The 17,376-nt window shown below is 40.4% G+C and overlaps 1 protein-coding gene across 1 annotated transcript; it reads left to right on the top strand.

Annotated features, from left to right (window-relative positions):
* Window positions 1-6,575: 6,575 nt before the first annotated feature.
* ccn2b (cellular communication network factor 2b) lies at window positions 6,576-11,797 on the top strand. The gene is made up of 5 exons (XM_076157113.1): window positions 6,576-6,682; window positions 7,622-7,838; window positions 8,476-8,727; window positions 10,500-10,756; window positions 11,391-11,797. Exons 1-5 carry the CDS (start codon window positions 6,629-6,631, stop codon window positions 11,694-11,696), a joined length of 1,086 nt encoding a protein of 361 aa, XP_076013228.1. The 5' UTR covers window positions 6,576-6,628; the 3' UTR covers window positions 11,697-11,797.
* The last annotated feature ends 5,579 nt before the right edge of the window (window positions 11,798-17,376 follow it).

Raw genomic sequence — 17,376 nt, 5'->3', positions numbered from 1 at the left:
CATGAGCTCCTGTGTCCTCTTCATCTTGTTTTTCAATATTTTAATAAAGTCTACTGAAGTCAAAAGACTTTGCTGAAGCAAACCCAGTATATACCTGACTTCATGGTGTCTCACCCAAAACAAAAGGCTATTTTAAACATTTTTGGCTAAAGAAAACAATACTTTGGCAAGTTGGAAGTGAGTCAACTATATTGTAAATCAAGCATAATTTAAGATACGTTATTTTGACATTGATTCTTTGATACCTTGTTGATTCTTGTAATTTTTGTAATTTTGTTTTGTGACAGACCTACACATGAAGCTCAGAGGGTCTGTCACAGCAATAATTTGGACAGTTGTAATCCAATTTGGCAGGTTGATAGGGGTTAGGTTCAGGAGCTTCGCTATCATTTTTAAAACTTCCTCCTTATGGTGGGGCAGCATTAACACTTTGGAATTTCACTTTAAATTGTTGAAATTATTACAACTATACGCAGTAGATAATTACTACTGTACTATAACTTTAGCTTGTCACAAAACTTTAAATGAATAATGTGTGGGCCTAACGGAACAACTGTTTAACTGTTTGTTTTTCACATGACAACGAGCATGCAGTTATGAGATATTTTGGAGATTGTTTTTATACTACAAGAGGGGGAGAAAAAAAAAAGGGAAAAAGGGAAAAAGGAAAGAAATAATATGGTGGACCTTACATTATATTAAACATTTGGCTTAGATTGCAGTGTGGGTTCAAACTTGGGCTGGGCAACGATTACAATTTTTAATCGCAATTAATTGCATTGTTCAAAAGAATTCAATAATGACTGCAAAAGTAATGTATTGCGCACTTTTATTTTAAAAGTACTGCAATATGAACAAAAGTGCAGTAACATTTGGTTGCAAACACTTATGATAAGTAAGTAAATAAATAAGTAGCTTTTTAACAGCCGTATTAGCAGTTAAAATAGTTCTTGTAAATCTCAACTTAAACATTAATGTTATCAAATCAAGTATAAAGTGTGTGTATGGTTTACATGGTAAATGCTGGCCCTTTTCTGCATTTGGCCAGGAAACTGTCAAACGCATTGTTCTGTAGATACTGTGACATAATGCTTGAGACGCTACGCAGGAGATGTGTTCAAAAGGAAGAGGTCTATTGGCTGCAGCTATCATATTTTTTGCATCATATCTTGGTTACGCAGCAATGTCCTGAGAGCAACAGTTGGTGCATGTTTTTTTTTTTTTTATGTTGTAATGCCATCGCTTTGGTGGTCCTCACCTTTTTTCGTAAACGCGTCTGTTCTTCTTGGGATGGTGCGTCTTGAGGGAGGCTTATAAGTCATTTGTTGGGATCCTAATAACGTTCCTCAGACCAACATCTTCCATAACACTAATCGGCATGCAGTTTGAAGCTAGTGAGCAACGGACATTAAAAAAAAAAGAGCATAAAGTAATTGTCGGCGTTGATTAATTACTGCATTAACGCAATAATAACGTGTTTACTTGCCCAGCCCTAGTTCAAACATTTATCACATTTTATCCCTCTACTTCTGGGTACATTTTAGATAGTCTCCACAGGACCAAAAGGGACTAAAATCGATCGGATGATGCTGTACAGCAACCTATAGGAATTCCTGAAGAAATTAAAGCAAAAAATGAGATTGCATCTGGCTCAGAACCCATTCTTCCCTGGAACACGATGCACAAAAATGTTAGCTTAATTATATCTATTATAACTAACAGTGTTACTTTAACTATACTGATGAAGCCCTTGTTGCTATGTTAGAACAACTACAGGAAACTAGCCAAATGGCTTGGCAAATTAGGAAAACCTTAGATTGGATCCTAGCTGGAGGAGGGGGGGTCATGTCAAATGTTCAGAGAATTATGTTGCACTTACTATACACTCGTGATAACACTGCCCCCGATGGAAGCCATGTCCAAACATAGTAAGTTAAGACAGGAACTAAAAGATAATGCTGGCAGCGAAGGAAAGTCATGGGATTGGTTAGACTTAAAGCTCAGAAAATGGGGTGCTAGCTTAGCTAAAAAAGGAAAATTTGTGTTTATAGTTTTAGTTATATAGTTTTAGTTTTAGACGCAATAGTACCGATAAATGCTACCATCCTTCATTTAGAAACTCCGCTGCCTCCGGTTATTTCCATGAATCATCCCACTCTGAGAAGTTTGAGTGCCTGGCAAACTCAGTGCATTCCAACAAATAGAAGCTCTTAAAACCTTTCCGGTTCAATGAAGAACTGCAAAAAAGTTTGACTATTGGGTAGTCTGAGGTTTAACAGTTCTTCTCTGCTGAATGTCATCAGAGATTGAAAAGGAAACTTAATTGTGCATTCAAAGACACCCCCTCTCAAAATTAATGCGAGAGTCATACAAAGAAAACTACAATATTAGTACATCAAACGAATCCTAATTCTCATCATTTGAATCAACCAATTTTAACCAGATTTTTTATCTAGAATCTTTTGACATCAATTACATGTCTGTAAGTCAAAAATCCAGGGACTAGTTCGAAAAAGGACACCTGTGTAATAAGCAATTGGTAGAAAAGGGCGTGGCCTATGCCGATTGTATTATATTTATTGATCGAAGGTGTTGATATAGTTTATGTAGATTTATGCTCCATCATCCTGTATCTGAATTTCACGTTTGCATGTTGCACCATTTGGACTGCAGAATCCATTTTTGGTACCCTTTTTATTCCTTCCTTATTTTCTCCAAAAACAGCCGCAAAGCTCCAGCTAGAACTCTTCTTCTGATGTATGAGCTTCAGAGGTGAAAGGAGCAGTGAGGCTGACGCAGGGCCAGTGAGACAGAAAGTATACCTGAGGATTTAATGAAGGATTCAAGTGTTGAACTAATGTCTGGGGCAGAAAAGACCAAAGGGAGGAAACTTATCACCTCAGCTATACCTAAACCCCTCTGTGTCAACGCTCCTTATGCAATGCTTATTTTTCTCCTGTCTTTTTTGCATGAAAATCGTCACCAAATGTGCTGTACACCATCTTTCATTATTTGAACCTGTAATTCACACAAATGTAATTGAAAGCATTTTTAGGTAACAATAATAATGAGTATGATTGACAAGACATTTCAAAGAACAGAACTCCATTAACATTTGAAAGTGCCGAGTTCTTCAACACTTTCGACACCCCACACCGCAGAGAGGTCATCAGAGGTCAGTAATTGCATAAGGGTATGAGTAGTGACGCTGCGGTAAAATATTTGAAAACTGATCCTTTTCCTTACACTGGAGTTTGTCTTTCTGTTGGAAAGCTCATACCTCCTTCATCTCCGAACAGTCCTCCTAAACAACATACATACAGTACATACAGATACAAACTTTTATACATAAAAATTCATGAAATCTGACAATAAGTTTTTTATATTTCTCTTGTTCCTTGAGGGGAAATGTTATGGGTAAGCAGGTATGAAGCAGTTGTGACCTGAGACTCAGGGCGACGCTGTGATTATTATGGTCAATTATGATTATGATTATTATGGTGGTTCAAAGTTTCACTTTCTGTCATCTCAGCAGGAAAGTCTGGGTCTGACTGAGTCACACAGAACTCCACCCGCCTTGTTCATGGGCTAATCTAGCTCCAATAACACTGGTCAGGGCATTAACATGTGAGGTCATGGCACAGGAAATATGAGTCAGCTGTGATAAAAGAGCGAGGTAAGGTGACGACCCGGGCTCCAGCTCTCTCCTCAGCAGGAGCTCAAGGAAATGGACGATAAGCCTGTCTGCCCTCACACATTACCTGAGATATGATATATATGATATATATGTATATGATATGAGATATATTTCTGCCTGTAGATCAGGACTGAAAAATTGAAAAGTGTGTGAGTGAAGTCATTTCTGTAACAGTGACAGCATTGAGCTGAGTCGTCAGAGTGCCGCGAGCTGAGCCCTTTACTGTAACATAGTTTGGAACTGTACAAATCCTGATCCTGCTATTAGCAATAGCCTGCATGGACATGAGGCTTGTTGTCAATAAGTGTACACTCAAGGGTCCAAGGTCAAGCAATCCATGTTCACCAGTGAAAATTACACAACAAATTAATTCACAATTTCCAATTGAGGTAATTGAAGAGCAACTTTTCCTGCTCTGGCACAGACTGCCAGTGTTTGGGCTATAATTTATTGCTGGCACACGGTGCAACTTTGCAGAGTGTACACAGTGTACACAGTGTACACAGTGTCACACTGTCTGTATGAGCAGGATGGGCAGGGGGAAGGAAGGAGGTTCAGGGTTGGCAGGGGTAATGGGTAGGGTTGCGGGGAAGCGGGTGAAATATCAGGAAATATTCTGCCCCATTTGTAGCCTATGAAAGGATCTTTGATTTATGCCCATCATGAAGCCAATAGCCAAGCATTAGGCATTATTGAAAGCAAGGCTTCACAGTCTCTAGATGTTAACATAGAATGGATCCTACCAATATTTCTTAAATGATAAAAGCAAGATTTGATGATCTTGGTTAATTGATTTTCAAAATTAGATTATGATCCAGAGATGTTGAAGGGTGCATATGAATGGGCCTATAAGATGTATCAGAAAAAGTCATTGGTCAGAAATGCATGACATGAGGGCAAAATAATGAGCAAACATGGCAGAGCAGAACTGCTGTCACGTCTGCTCTTACTGACAGCATTCCTGCTTTGGTGTTCCTACGAAACACAGTTGTCAAATCCTGCTCAACATGAAAGCCTGTTAATGCTGCGTGTGGTCTACTGTATTTTGATAAACTTTTTCCATTGAAAAGATGTCGTTGGAGAAGTCAAGCATTGATGCACTCTTCACTCTGCACTGATTCCTGTCGTTGTTTTTTTAGGACCTGAACAAATAGGTTCCATTTTGCCTCGTTAAATGATATAAACTTGTCTCTTTACTCAGTAATGTTTGGTGTTCCACAGGGTTCTTTACTGGGTCCAATACTCCTTTCAAGTTACATGCTTCCACTTGAAAATCTGATGCAGTTTTGCAATATATTTCCAGTCTAATGCGGATGACACTCAGCTGTAAGTCTCCTTAAACACAAACAATAATTCAGGACCTCATAGCTATAATCATGACAGTTGCTGAAACCTTAGTCCATGGGTTTGTTACTTTGTTACTTTCTCTGGAAAATTGTAATGTTCTTTTGACTTGAGCGCTACTGCTCTTAGAAAATTGCAGCACGTTCAACACACTGCAGCAGGACTCCTAACTTAAACCCGTGAATTTGAACATATCACTTCATTTTCTAGCCTTCCTAACTGGCTTCCTGTTAATGCCAGGACCGAATTCAAGATCTTGTTTTTGACTTACAAAATATTGCACATCCTAGCTCTATTACATCTTACTAATCTTATAAGCATGTATGTTCCTGGGTGAGCTCTAAGATCTCAGCCGACATACCTGCTCACTATCCAAAAACCAACAAAAAAATCTTTCGGAAATATTGGAAAGAGCATTCTCTTACTGAGTTCCTTTTCTTTGGAATAAACGTCCTGCACACTTTAAAGCAGCAAATAATCTTTAAATAATCTTTAAATCCAGACTAAAAACACAAATTTTCCTCTACACTTTGAACTATTCCGCCTTCAAACAGGATGTAAACACAGTCTCCTTTGACAGGAGGGGCTTAGGCTTAGCTTAACCTTAGTTTAGCCTTAGTTGGTCAGTGTTAGTGTTAGTATAGTCAGAGTATGGGGCAAAGCAGCTGATTCTATCTTTCGCTTCAGTCCTTGACTGTCCCACTGTCTTATAACACTTGGTGTACATGCTCTCTCCTTTGCTCCTATTAACCATTTCTCTGGTCTGCGGGGCCCTACTCCCTGAGTGTTGTCCACTTCTGTTTTCCAGTTCTCCTGGCTGCTGTGCTGTCTCCCCACACCAACAGGTCGTTGAGAGGGTCAACCAAAATCCATCCACCATCCTGCCACACTGTCCTCGTTTTTTCCAACCCAGCTCTTGGCTGCTGTTGTGGCCCTGTAAATGCCTTTGAGACATTGCATGTGATATTGGGCTATACAAATAAACTTGATTTGAAATTAGTTTCAAAGCTGTCTTGGACCAGTTGTTTTGGTTCACACCAAGTGTGATTGTGCTGTTTTAACTGTCCAAATTAATCCTGCAAACACACCCTGGTGTGATTCAAATAGACTCAACATTGCAGGTGTGCAAACAACCTTTACAGCTTGTTAGAGTGGAGACAACTGTACATCAGCACAACAGTTGAATGCTATCCCACGGATAAGCTGTTTTTTTTAGGACACTGTCAAGGACAGAAAAGTATTTAGAGAAGTTGGTAGTTAATACTGAGGTATGGAGAAAAAACAAATAAACGCAAAACCTCCCTCAGAAAAACAAACCTGACTGATCCTTTTGGTGCTGACACCTTCTGCTTATCAGCATCCAGCCTCTCACAGTCAGACACTGGTCTGTGCCAGCATTAGACACATCAGACTTTAATACGTTTGTCATGCAGCCTCTGTATGAAACACCTACTGGAATTTTCTGCTCTGGTTTCTCTGGATACACCCACCAGCTGCTATTTAAACCTGTTTCTCCTCCCTTCATCAGGCCTCATCAGGCTACTGCAGGCACAATAACACAGAGAACCTCGTGTCACAGGAAGAAACATGTCTGCAGAGTTTTCAGCCACATCCTTTCTTCTCGTACTTATAATCTCAGCGGTAAGTTTACTTTTCACTTAAACCAGTTCTAGGCATCTGTGAAGGTTCTCAGTTCTAGGTAGAAATCAAACTACTGTGGGGACAAAAAGAAAGATAAACTAAAAGTATTTCTTTGCATTATTAATCTACAAATAAATGCACATTTTAGTCGGCACATTTTTTATGAAGAGCTACACTACTTTTATTGAGGCATGAGGCATTTGGGTAGGAACTAAGGCTTTTCTATTGACTGCTTCTTGTTGATACGTTCAGACTAAGATTAAGTAAAAAATTAGATTATATATACAATTCTTAATTTATATGTTTTAGAAAGTTATCTCATATTATTGAGATAACTCAGCCTTTCCCATGTGTTAGTGCTGTGTTTTTGCCAACCCTCCTGCATTCTACACAACAGTGTGGAGGAAAGAAAACATGGTTGGTGTGCTCATGATCTGATGTTGCCCCCCTGTGGTGTCTCATGCACCAACTAAACTCTGGCTAACAGTAACAGGCTTTATTTTGTCCCTTCTGCATGATGGGAAAGTGAATGATGATAAAAACCCATTTAAAAAAGTTAATTATTTATTTACATTCTCTTTTATATTTAATGTTACATATGACATATCATTTTTAGTCCTTCTGCTGCGAAGATATTTTCCCCAAACTGTTCCAGCAGTAATGATTGGAGAACACATACTTATTTTTCCGTCATTACTCATCATTGGAGTATCAAACACTGCTCGACAAAGTTACTGAGTCAGACACAGGTGTTCTCTTTCCACACGGACAAGCGTTACTAATAAACTCTACTAAGTAAATAGACTAGCCACTGAATGAAGGAATGCAATAATTAATGTATAAAAACATATCAATGCATTGATATGTTGACTGACTGACCGAAGCCAACGGACTGCAACATCAATCTATGTTAACACGTGATGTATGTCTCTTGTGCAGACAGTGGCGCAGGACTGCTCCCAGTCCTGTGCCTGCCCTACACGTCCCACACCATGTCCAGTTGGAACCAGCTTGGTCCTGGATGGCTGCGGCTGCTGTAAGGTGTGTGCCAGACAGCAGGGTGAGCCGTGCTCCCTTCTGGAGCCCTGCGACCATCACAAGGAGCTTTACTGTGATTACACACTGCTGAGTGACACAGAGACTGGCATCTGCATGGGTAACTCCTAATCCTGCAAGCTTTCTTATTAGCTGGTGGTGTCCAAACTGTCCATATTTTTGAAAGAATAAATCCTATATATTGTAAAAAAAACATAGGCTCACGTTTGCAAACTCAAGCCTACAGGATGGATTGCTCACGTGCAGATACATAAGTAACGTCAGAGGAGCCTGTGTGCGTGTATTCTCCTAATTTTTTATGATTCTATGTAAAGTATACTGAGCCATTCATGTCAAGTGCACTTAAAATGAAGCTGGATTTGATCTGACTTCATTCGCATATTTTAAGCTGTCTTCAGTGTCATTGCTGTATCTTGTTGATCGAATATCACCTGTGATCGATTGATACCTTATAGTATGAAGCAATATTCTTCTCATTATTGATTTAGTTGTAGCCGCGTCAGCATGAAACACCTGGAAAAGCAAGTAAGAAGCGTAAGTTCTGTAATTTGAGAACAATTATGTCTTCCCCCTGGCTTGCGCAACTCACTCTCATCAATTGTAAATGTACTGGGTGAAAGAAAAGTAACCTGACTCATCAGATAGCCAGAGTCATTTGTGGGTTTGGTTTCTGAGTGAAGTCACATCCATGTCCCAATTATAGAACACTAATATTATTGAATGTTTTACATCTCTAGCCCAGGAGGGCATGACCTGTGACCTGGGAGGAGTCATCTATCGCAGTGGAGAGACTTTCCAGCCCAGCTGTAAGCACCACTGCGTCTGTATGAATGGTGAGATTGGCTGTGTGCCAACCTGTGCCAGCCGCGTCCGACTGCCTTCACCCGACTGTCCATACCTGCGTGCCATTCAGATCCCTGGGAGATGCTGCGAGGAGTGGGTGTGTGATCAGACACCTCAGAACCACCACTACCAGTCTGCTAGGGCTGGTCAGTACCACCTCTCTTTACATTTTCATTGGTGTTCATTATTGTGTCTTGGCAACACGAATAGGGGCGTCCCAAAGGTCTAGTACACACTAATACTACATAGTGCACCGTGCAAACTAATCTTCAACAATATAGTATTTTAAGTAGTTATGTGCATAAATAAGAAGGCACTTAAATCTAACAGAAATACATTTGTGTGCATGATGTTAAACACATACACCTACACCTACACCTAAACCTACACATACACATACACGGATGCCTTCACAATATCCCCCCTTGTGTACATGCTGCATGTTTCCCATCTATCCCTGCTCTACACATTACATTACATTACGATCATTTGGCAGGCGCTTTTATCCAAAGCGACTTACATTACATTACCACCGTTCGCAGAGGGGGGAGCAATTGAGGGTTCGGTGAATTGCTCAGGGGCACCTCGGCAGGGGCTCCAACCGGCGACCCTTCGGTTCCCAAGCGGAAGCTCTACCCACTGAGCTACTGCCTCCCTACACCTACAGCCTAAATCACTTGGACAATAGTTGACACCTTACATATGTGGAAAAGCTAAACACACATCACACAAATTTTTGTATTGTATATTTAGTTTTGTATATTTTTATCGAAATAAGCATTTGACATGACAGTGTGCATACAATTATGGGACATTTTGGAGATCGTTTTTGATACAGAAAGAGGGGGGAAAAGAGAGAGACAGAGAAAGGAAAGAGATGTTGATGGGACCTATGGCATGTGAAAACACGTGGATAAGATGTAAAAGGAGATGAGGGAACGGTGGCCCTGGCCATTGGCTTGTACAGGTTGTTTATATTGGCGTTGTTTGAGATAAATAGTTGTGTTCAGTGTCAAAGTAAAGGTTGTTGGGCCATCCCATCCACTACTGCTAGTCTGATCCATGTGTGTAGCACATTTCCATATACAGGTTGTGTATTTATTATTATGATTTTTCTTTTTTCCTTTGTAAACATGAAGGGAAGCTGGGCAGAGAGCCAGAAAGAGAGAAAAAAGGAGAACTGAGACCCTGAAGCAAATTAGGCAATATAATGTAATGTGATGTTAGATGACATCACATTACGTTGGTTGGATGAAGTCGTAGGTACATATTTTACAGGGCCATGTCAAACAGCAATGTAGGGAGCAACAGATCGCATCAAAGGCTAAAAAGGGACACATGAGGAAGTAGAGAGGAGACAAACAAAGGGGAAGATATCCCACCCAAAGACTCGACCCAACCCAACAGTCACACAACCCCGTCCTGGCCCACCTGCGATAAAGAAACTGTTTGATGTTGGTTTTCGTGTCAGGTTTTCAATCATTGGTCTGACATGGTTTTTGCATCATCATCATCATCATCATCATCAATAATTTGCATATCTGACCAATGAGCTTGGACTTTTTTCTCATGGTTTTACTCTTGAGGATTACAATTGGTGTTACAACCTCTTGGGTTTTCATCCATTCATTTAAATTTTAAATAATAGCATAGAACTTCAGTTTAGGGGCAAATACTTCATTTTGCTAATTTTTACAACTTTGGCACTGGTGATGCAAAACTTGTTTCAGAGGTTAGTGTTTCATAAAGGCCATGAGCAATCAGTCCATGAACATTCTGGGGGACAATGCTGTAATAAGGTGTAGTAAAATTGACCTCTTAGAGGAGAAAATTGTCTCGGAAAATTTTCTCTGCATTTGCATTCATGCGCAACCTTCCACTCTCCTCATCTCATTTTCTTTCACCTGTTTCCTTACAGGGGGCACTCAGACTCAACCACTCATGTCATCGTCTCCTGTCTCAGTATTCAGAAAGGTTTCTCCTCACAGTCCGATGTCTGAGAGTCCCAGGGATAATTGCATAGTCCAGACTACAGAGTGGAGCGAGTGCTCAGCCTCCTGTGGCATGGCCGTCTCATCCCGTATCACCAATGACAACGAACGCTGCCACCTGGAGAGGCAGAGTCGGATTTGTATGGTGCGACCATGCAACAGCCAGCAGGAGAAAGACATAAGGGTGAGTGGATGTGGAGGGATGGTTTGAGAGCAGGTTAGCATCACCTCTGGCTCTGAGGATGTGATTGGTGGTACAAAATGTCATAACTCTTTATCGGTTTTGTAGGAATATGTATTTGTATATTTAGGCTACATAGTACTAATCCTAAACTAATAAGTATTTGTAGGTTTTCACTTGGAGGGTTCATCTGTATTGACTTAAGACAATGATGTCAGGACCAAAACTGGAACAGTGAGGAAAAATTTTGCCACCTGGACAGTTTGGGGAAATTCCTCAACAGATTCTGTGCAGGTGCCTTTGAGCAAGGCAACAGTTCAGTTCAGTGGGAGACAACCGACAAATAACCCAGTGATAGGACCTTTTAGGGCTAATGTCAAAAGAGGTCAACCATCAAGTTATTGCCATTATGCCCTTCTAACGCAAGCTTTCATTTCAAGTTTTTCCACTGTGCTCCAAATACTGCAGAGGGCAATGTTTTGGTTTAGAGAGAGAGAAAGAAAAAGAGAATCCTGATGCTGGAGCAGTAGTCCAGGTAGGCAGTTTGGGGTAGTGAGCGTAGCAGGATGGTGAATGTAGATGCTCTCAAAATGTCACTATGATGGTTGTGACACTTCTATCACACTCTGACCCACAGAAGGGAAAGAAATGCATCCGGACGCCAAAGGCCTTGCAAGGGATGCACTTTGAGCTGTCGGGCTGTTCTAGCACCAGGCTGTACAGGCCAAAGTTCTGTGGTGTTTGCACAGATAACCGCTGCTGCACGCCTCAGACCACCATCACAGCTGAGGTGGAGTTTCTCTGTCCGGAGGGAGACAGCTTCAGGAAGAAAATGATGTTCATCAAGACCTGCTCCTGTCATCATGACTGTCCACGAGATAACGACATCTTCTTGGCCTCCAACACACGGACGATGATCGGGGATTATGACAAGGACATGTGACCAGAGGGTTAATGGCTGCACACACGCACACACACACACATACACTTTCTGACGACATGCATAGGCTGCATTCATACTCAAACCAGCAGATCTTTGTGTTCTCTAAACAAAAACACAATCCCACAATCCAGAATAATAACAAACTGTCCGTCTATTTTAATGAACATTATGCATTTGCTCTTCATAAACACAGATCACATGCTGCAGGGGTTTCAGTCTGCTCTTCATCCCAAGCCTTTTATCTTATAGTCTCTGTCAGGCCTTTGTGTTTTGAGATCTGATTCCAGGGTCCGACCACATCCATATGTCTGACAGATGGAATAGCATTTAGATTGTGATGTCTTCTGTTAGCATTTGCAACTATTAACATGCATATTTTACTTTCTCAATACAGATCACAGAAATGGATAGGGCCTTTGTTCTAAGAGGCAATTCCCAAATGTGTCACCAATAATCTAAAAATGAATTAAAAACAATGACAACAACTTAACATTTCTCAGAAGAAGTGTGAGTACGCTGAGGCTTTTTTTGGATTACATTTGAATAAAGTAGGACACATTACGCTGCTAATATACAGGTCATATTTATTTTTTATATTCTCTCATTTCTGTTCGTAGAAGCATTATTTCCATTTGTCCTGCTTACACGCATTTATTGTGGTGAGCAGTGGGGAAACACAACAACCTTTAGCTGCATAGAGTCATGAAATCCATAACATTGCTGTGTTTTCTGTGAAAATAAGTATGAACCAAAATCAATAAGCCTTCCCTCAAGATAAATAACTAATGGGTCCTACAGACGGTGAGATTTTGGGCTGTCGGACCAAATTTAACAATGAATTCGTATAAGAACTGCTGCAATGTTTCAGATATGACAGATCAAGGGGATGTCGCCCCCTGGCAGCTGTCAGGACACACAGAGGTATGACAACTTAGAATACGATTAGATTTTCTTTTTCATGTAGCTGAATCGATGCTCTGATCCATCTGGTTCAGTGTTCTTCATCATATATGATATTAATGTTTGACATCTTTTTACCTTGTTCTGCTTAATGACAGTCAGAGAGCAGCATTGCAAAGAGAAACAATATGACACGACTGACGGTTATATTATTTAATAGGAAGAAATGACAGATTTACCGTGTGTAAATACTGTAAGACTGTGTACAGCTTTGTACTGTAATTTATGCATTTGTTTATATTATTACTGTATTATTTTTTTCCACTGCAAACTCCTACTAAAAGACATGTGAGTTTTGTTGCACTTTTGCTTTTTTCTGGGAAATAAAATATATTTTTATAGATACACTGGATGTTTGGGTTTGTAACTTGTAACATTGCTGTGCATTTTGCCTGCGGCGAGAAATCTAGAACAATTCTCTTTTATACAATTTCTTCATTTCATTCAGGTCTGAACAAGGTCACTGACATTGTGTTAAGCATTCTGGACATATTTGGCATTCATTTACCAGGTCCTTGAATGGACACTTTATGGAACTCTGTGCTGTTTCTACAACAGCACAAAGACAGAACTTGTGCACAACACAATAAAAGCCAAACATATCTTGTGGATTCCAAGATAGAGCTGTTATAGTGACGGCTTGGCTGTGTCTCCAGCTATTTCTCTCATGTTCCTCTTTCCCTGGGTCTCCTGTTTGTCTCTGTGTGTGTATAGGTGGTGTGGGATCCTACCTGATTATGGCTCATTCACTTGCCCAGCCTGCACTCCTGTATTCCATCAACCTATCATCCTAACATATCTATCTACACTGGTTTTCCCTTCTTTCCTCACCTTGTCTAGTGTTTCTCCCTGTACTCCAGCATTTCCTTGTTCCTTGCCTAGCCTTGATTTCTGAGGTCAGACCTGGGGCCTGTACTACGAAGAAAGCTCAACTGACGTCGGCCTTGTTTGCATAAGCTGGCTTGTCAAAATCAAAATCCTGTAATCAGGCCGAATCGATGTCACAATGTCGGTAATTACCAGACTTTGTTAATGCCGACCTTCTTAATGCAGAGACGTGGGCACTCCAATAAAAGAGTGTGAAGACGAGCCTATAGGAACAAGACGGAACAATCCCGTGCAAATACATGTTTCATGTCATCAGAGCTTGTGTGCATGTATTGTCCTATTTCTATTATTCTATTTAAAGTGTACTGAGACATTCCTGTCAAATACACTTCAAATAAAACTGGATTTGATTTGACTTATTTCACAATATTACAAGTTGTCTTCAGTGTGTTATACTGTAATTACCTTAGACTAAGCATTATTGTCATCATCATCATCCCGGAAGGGTGAAATGCAAGGACAAAGCAAGTAAGAAGCTTATATAAATACTGTCTACCTTTCAGCTGCTTCATGTCAAAAATAGGGATGTTCTAGGATAAAATGACATTCCGAGGCAACAGTGTACATATTTGTATCTAACTACATTCATACCTACATGTTGAGTTGACTCTGATTATACCCACAATCTATTCCAGGTTATGTACACCCTAAGACCAATAGCATGTCCTTATACTTCACCAAGGAACCTTAATTTAGCCTTATTTAACTTAGTCCTGGACTGCAAAATCTAAATTTAGGCTACATGAAAATGAGTTTTTATAAATTTTTACACCTCAACCACACATTAGCATGCACCTGGCAAACTTCCTCCAGTAACATTTATTGTAATTAATGGTGGGCCACACATTATGTAACACTTTCATGATGTGGTCTCTGTGTGAAATGGTTCATTCATATTCATTGTGATGCATTGTATGTGTTATGTTGATAGCACATAGCTAAGACTCATCATTTCCAGCACCATGGACAGTGACATCATGTGAAAACTTCACATTTTAATGGCCTTTTCTCCAATTTTATGAGTAAAGGAGACAATTTGCATCCAATAAATTGAATTTAAAGGTGGAATGTCATTTGTGAAATAATGGAGGTGTAGGAAGATGTGAAAGTTTGGAAACTAGAAATGTTTGAATTTGGTTTGGAGTTTTGAAAAAATAGATCTGTCTAAGAGTGTTTAAAAGCATTAAAGATATTTATTTTTCCAAAGTCCCAAAATGTCTCGAGTGAGCTTAACATTTTTACGCCTGAAGTTTCTAGGATAAAGTTGTAACGGTCCAAAGAAGTGGGAGGAAAAATTAGAATAACAAAATAAACAACAAAAGAAAACACTCATTTGTTTAGAATGTAATAGAATATGCATTTGCATTGCACAAGTAGCAAGTACAGAATAGATATAGAGCTTATAGAAAAGGTGTTAGTTTAGCTACTCAAGCAGAGTGGAGCTGTTAGCATGACTCTGATATCGTCAAAAACGAGACTCAAAAATACAAGACGACATTTTAGAGGACATCGACACACAGAGCGACCAAAGGAAGGACGGCGAGTGAAAATGAAATCTGAGATAATAATAATTGAGAACAAAGTCGCTTGCAGAGTGTTATTTTGAAAACCTCGTCAGTTTCCGGCGTTGGCAGTCCGCGGTGCGTGACGCTGCTGCGTGGAACTAATATCAGGGATCACAGAGCTCATGGAAGCGACCAGCAGCATCCAGCTGTCAGCAGCCTGTGATGAGCAGGTACGAACTCTGAACATTCACACCAGCACTCTTTCCGGTGTACGTCCTGCTTTGTAACCTGAACGTTAAGCCTATTGGAGATGTTTAGCCATGTAGCCCCTCTGCAGCTTTAAAAAAACCTTTTATTGTTTTATTTTTATTTCCGTTGTCAGGTTGATGTAAGGGTTTTGATTGCTCTCTCAGCAGCTACTTGGTGTGACAGACAGGGAGGTGTGGCTGAGCTGAATCACATCATCTGTGTCATGGAGATCTCAGATAAACTTAAGGGACAAATTTGCCAGCATCTATGATTCGCACACCAACAATGACACATCACATCGGATCACATTCCTAAAATCCTACAAATCAATCACTGATCAATCAACACGTCAGTTCAGTATAGACAGTAGGTATGAATTATACACTGAAACAAGCACTTAAATGTGTGTGTTTTTATTTAAATAATCCCTGAAAGCTGGAGGCACATTTGCTTGTCAGTATGTGATTACAGTCTGGTACACTCTGCATGGAGACACGGCCCAGCCTTTACAAAGCTCTGCAGACCCAACACAACCTTTTCCAGTCACACTCAAATATTTAGTGATGAAGAGAATGTTGTGCCAGGCCTTTTATCCTCCTCAGTGTGTCGGAAGTTGGCAGGCAGCCTCCTCCAGAGGTGCTGGCTGCACTATTTTCCCTCTTTGCCCTGAGCCGCCTCTCTAGACCTCTCTATTTGTGATCCATACACAGCTGCTCCATTTCAAATGAGAAAAGTATTGCAATGAATACCCAACATGTAGGGGAGACTTTTTTTTGGGAATGTGTTCACTTGCAGGACTGGTAGCTGTTTTTTGTTTTTGGAAGAATCAGATTATAGAGTCATCAGGCAGGGTGCAGACTCACAAAACAGTCTCTCAGTGGATGACTAAGAGCTAAGCTAAGAATACCATATTGTTGTTGTGGAAGCTACTTTGAAATTTTGCTTTTCAACTTACAAGGCCCTGCTGAATTAAAGTACTTCACACCTTCTAAATTATTCTGTTCATAAATTAGTCAGCTACACTACAAGTTTGAGAGAAAAAGTTGCTAACTACATTGAAGCAACTCAGTCAGCAGACATCCTTCACTACTTCAATGTCTCACCACCAGCCTTTAGAATACTTTTCCATAGGGTTCTCCAGCTAGATGTCAGTCTGACCAGAAGCAACTTTTCGGTCCCGAATTTTAATCTAAAATGCATTAACAATTGTTTATGCTTTTCCAGACCTGTAAAAAGACAATAGCCAAGTCAAGTCAAGTATATTGCCGATTATCACATACAATGTCTCAAATGACTTTACAGGCCCACAACAACAAATGGTCCCTGGTCCCCAGAACAAATCTCAAAACACAAAGAAAAGCTCACAAAATCCTTGACTAGTAAGGAAAAAGGAAGAAAACTTGGGACAAGAGAGAGAGAGAATGAGAGAAACTTATTAATATTAATATGGTGGGGAGGTGGCCATGATGGGCCATTTTAGCCCGGAGAGGGAAGGGTAGATTGTGTGGCAGGATGGGAATGGGATGGCCGACACATCTGAGTATCCTCTGCGGAGGGAAGCCCGCAGAGGATAGGAGAGGATACTGGCACTGAGTCAGCATATTAGCCCAGAAACTGGAAACAGCCGGTCTATGGGCCAGAGGAGGAAGAGGTGGTGAGTAGGTGATAAGAGAGGACCAAAAGGTGAAGTGCTATAGAATAGAATAGAATAGAATAGAATAGAATAGAATAGAAACTTTATTGGGTCATATCACATGCAAACACGTCACCATGCAAACACGTCATCGTAGATTTGTCTTGCGTGCCCCTCTTACATATCACAACACACACATGCATTACAGAGGGGTCAATGCAGAGGGGTCAACTATAGACAGTTAGGACACTAAGAGTAAGAGAAAGAGACAATCAGCTACTCTTCCCCATGATCCTCTGGTCCACACTCACATTGCCACTGACCAACTAAGGCTAAGCTGAGGCTAAACTGAGCCTAAACTATATTTAGGCTGGCTCATCACTCTCCTGCAGTGCAAAGTAACCAAATCTTCCCTTGGCTGAAATTATTTTTAGTGTGTACTATT

This window comes from Genypterus blacodes, unplaced genomic scaffold, assembly GCF_046128005.1.
Source record: "Genypterus blacodes isolate CSIRO-AG114 ecotype Tasmania unplaced genomic scaffold, CSIRO-AGI_Gbla_v1 ptg000072l_1, whole genome shotgun sequence".
Taxonomy (NCBI): Eukaryota; Metazoa; Chordata; class Actinopteri; order Ophidiiformes; family Ophidiidae; genus Genypterus; species Genypterus blacodes.
The sequence above is the reverse complement of the archived record's forward strand: the minus strand, read 5'-3'. Positions and strand labels throughout refer to the sequence as shown.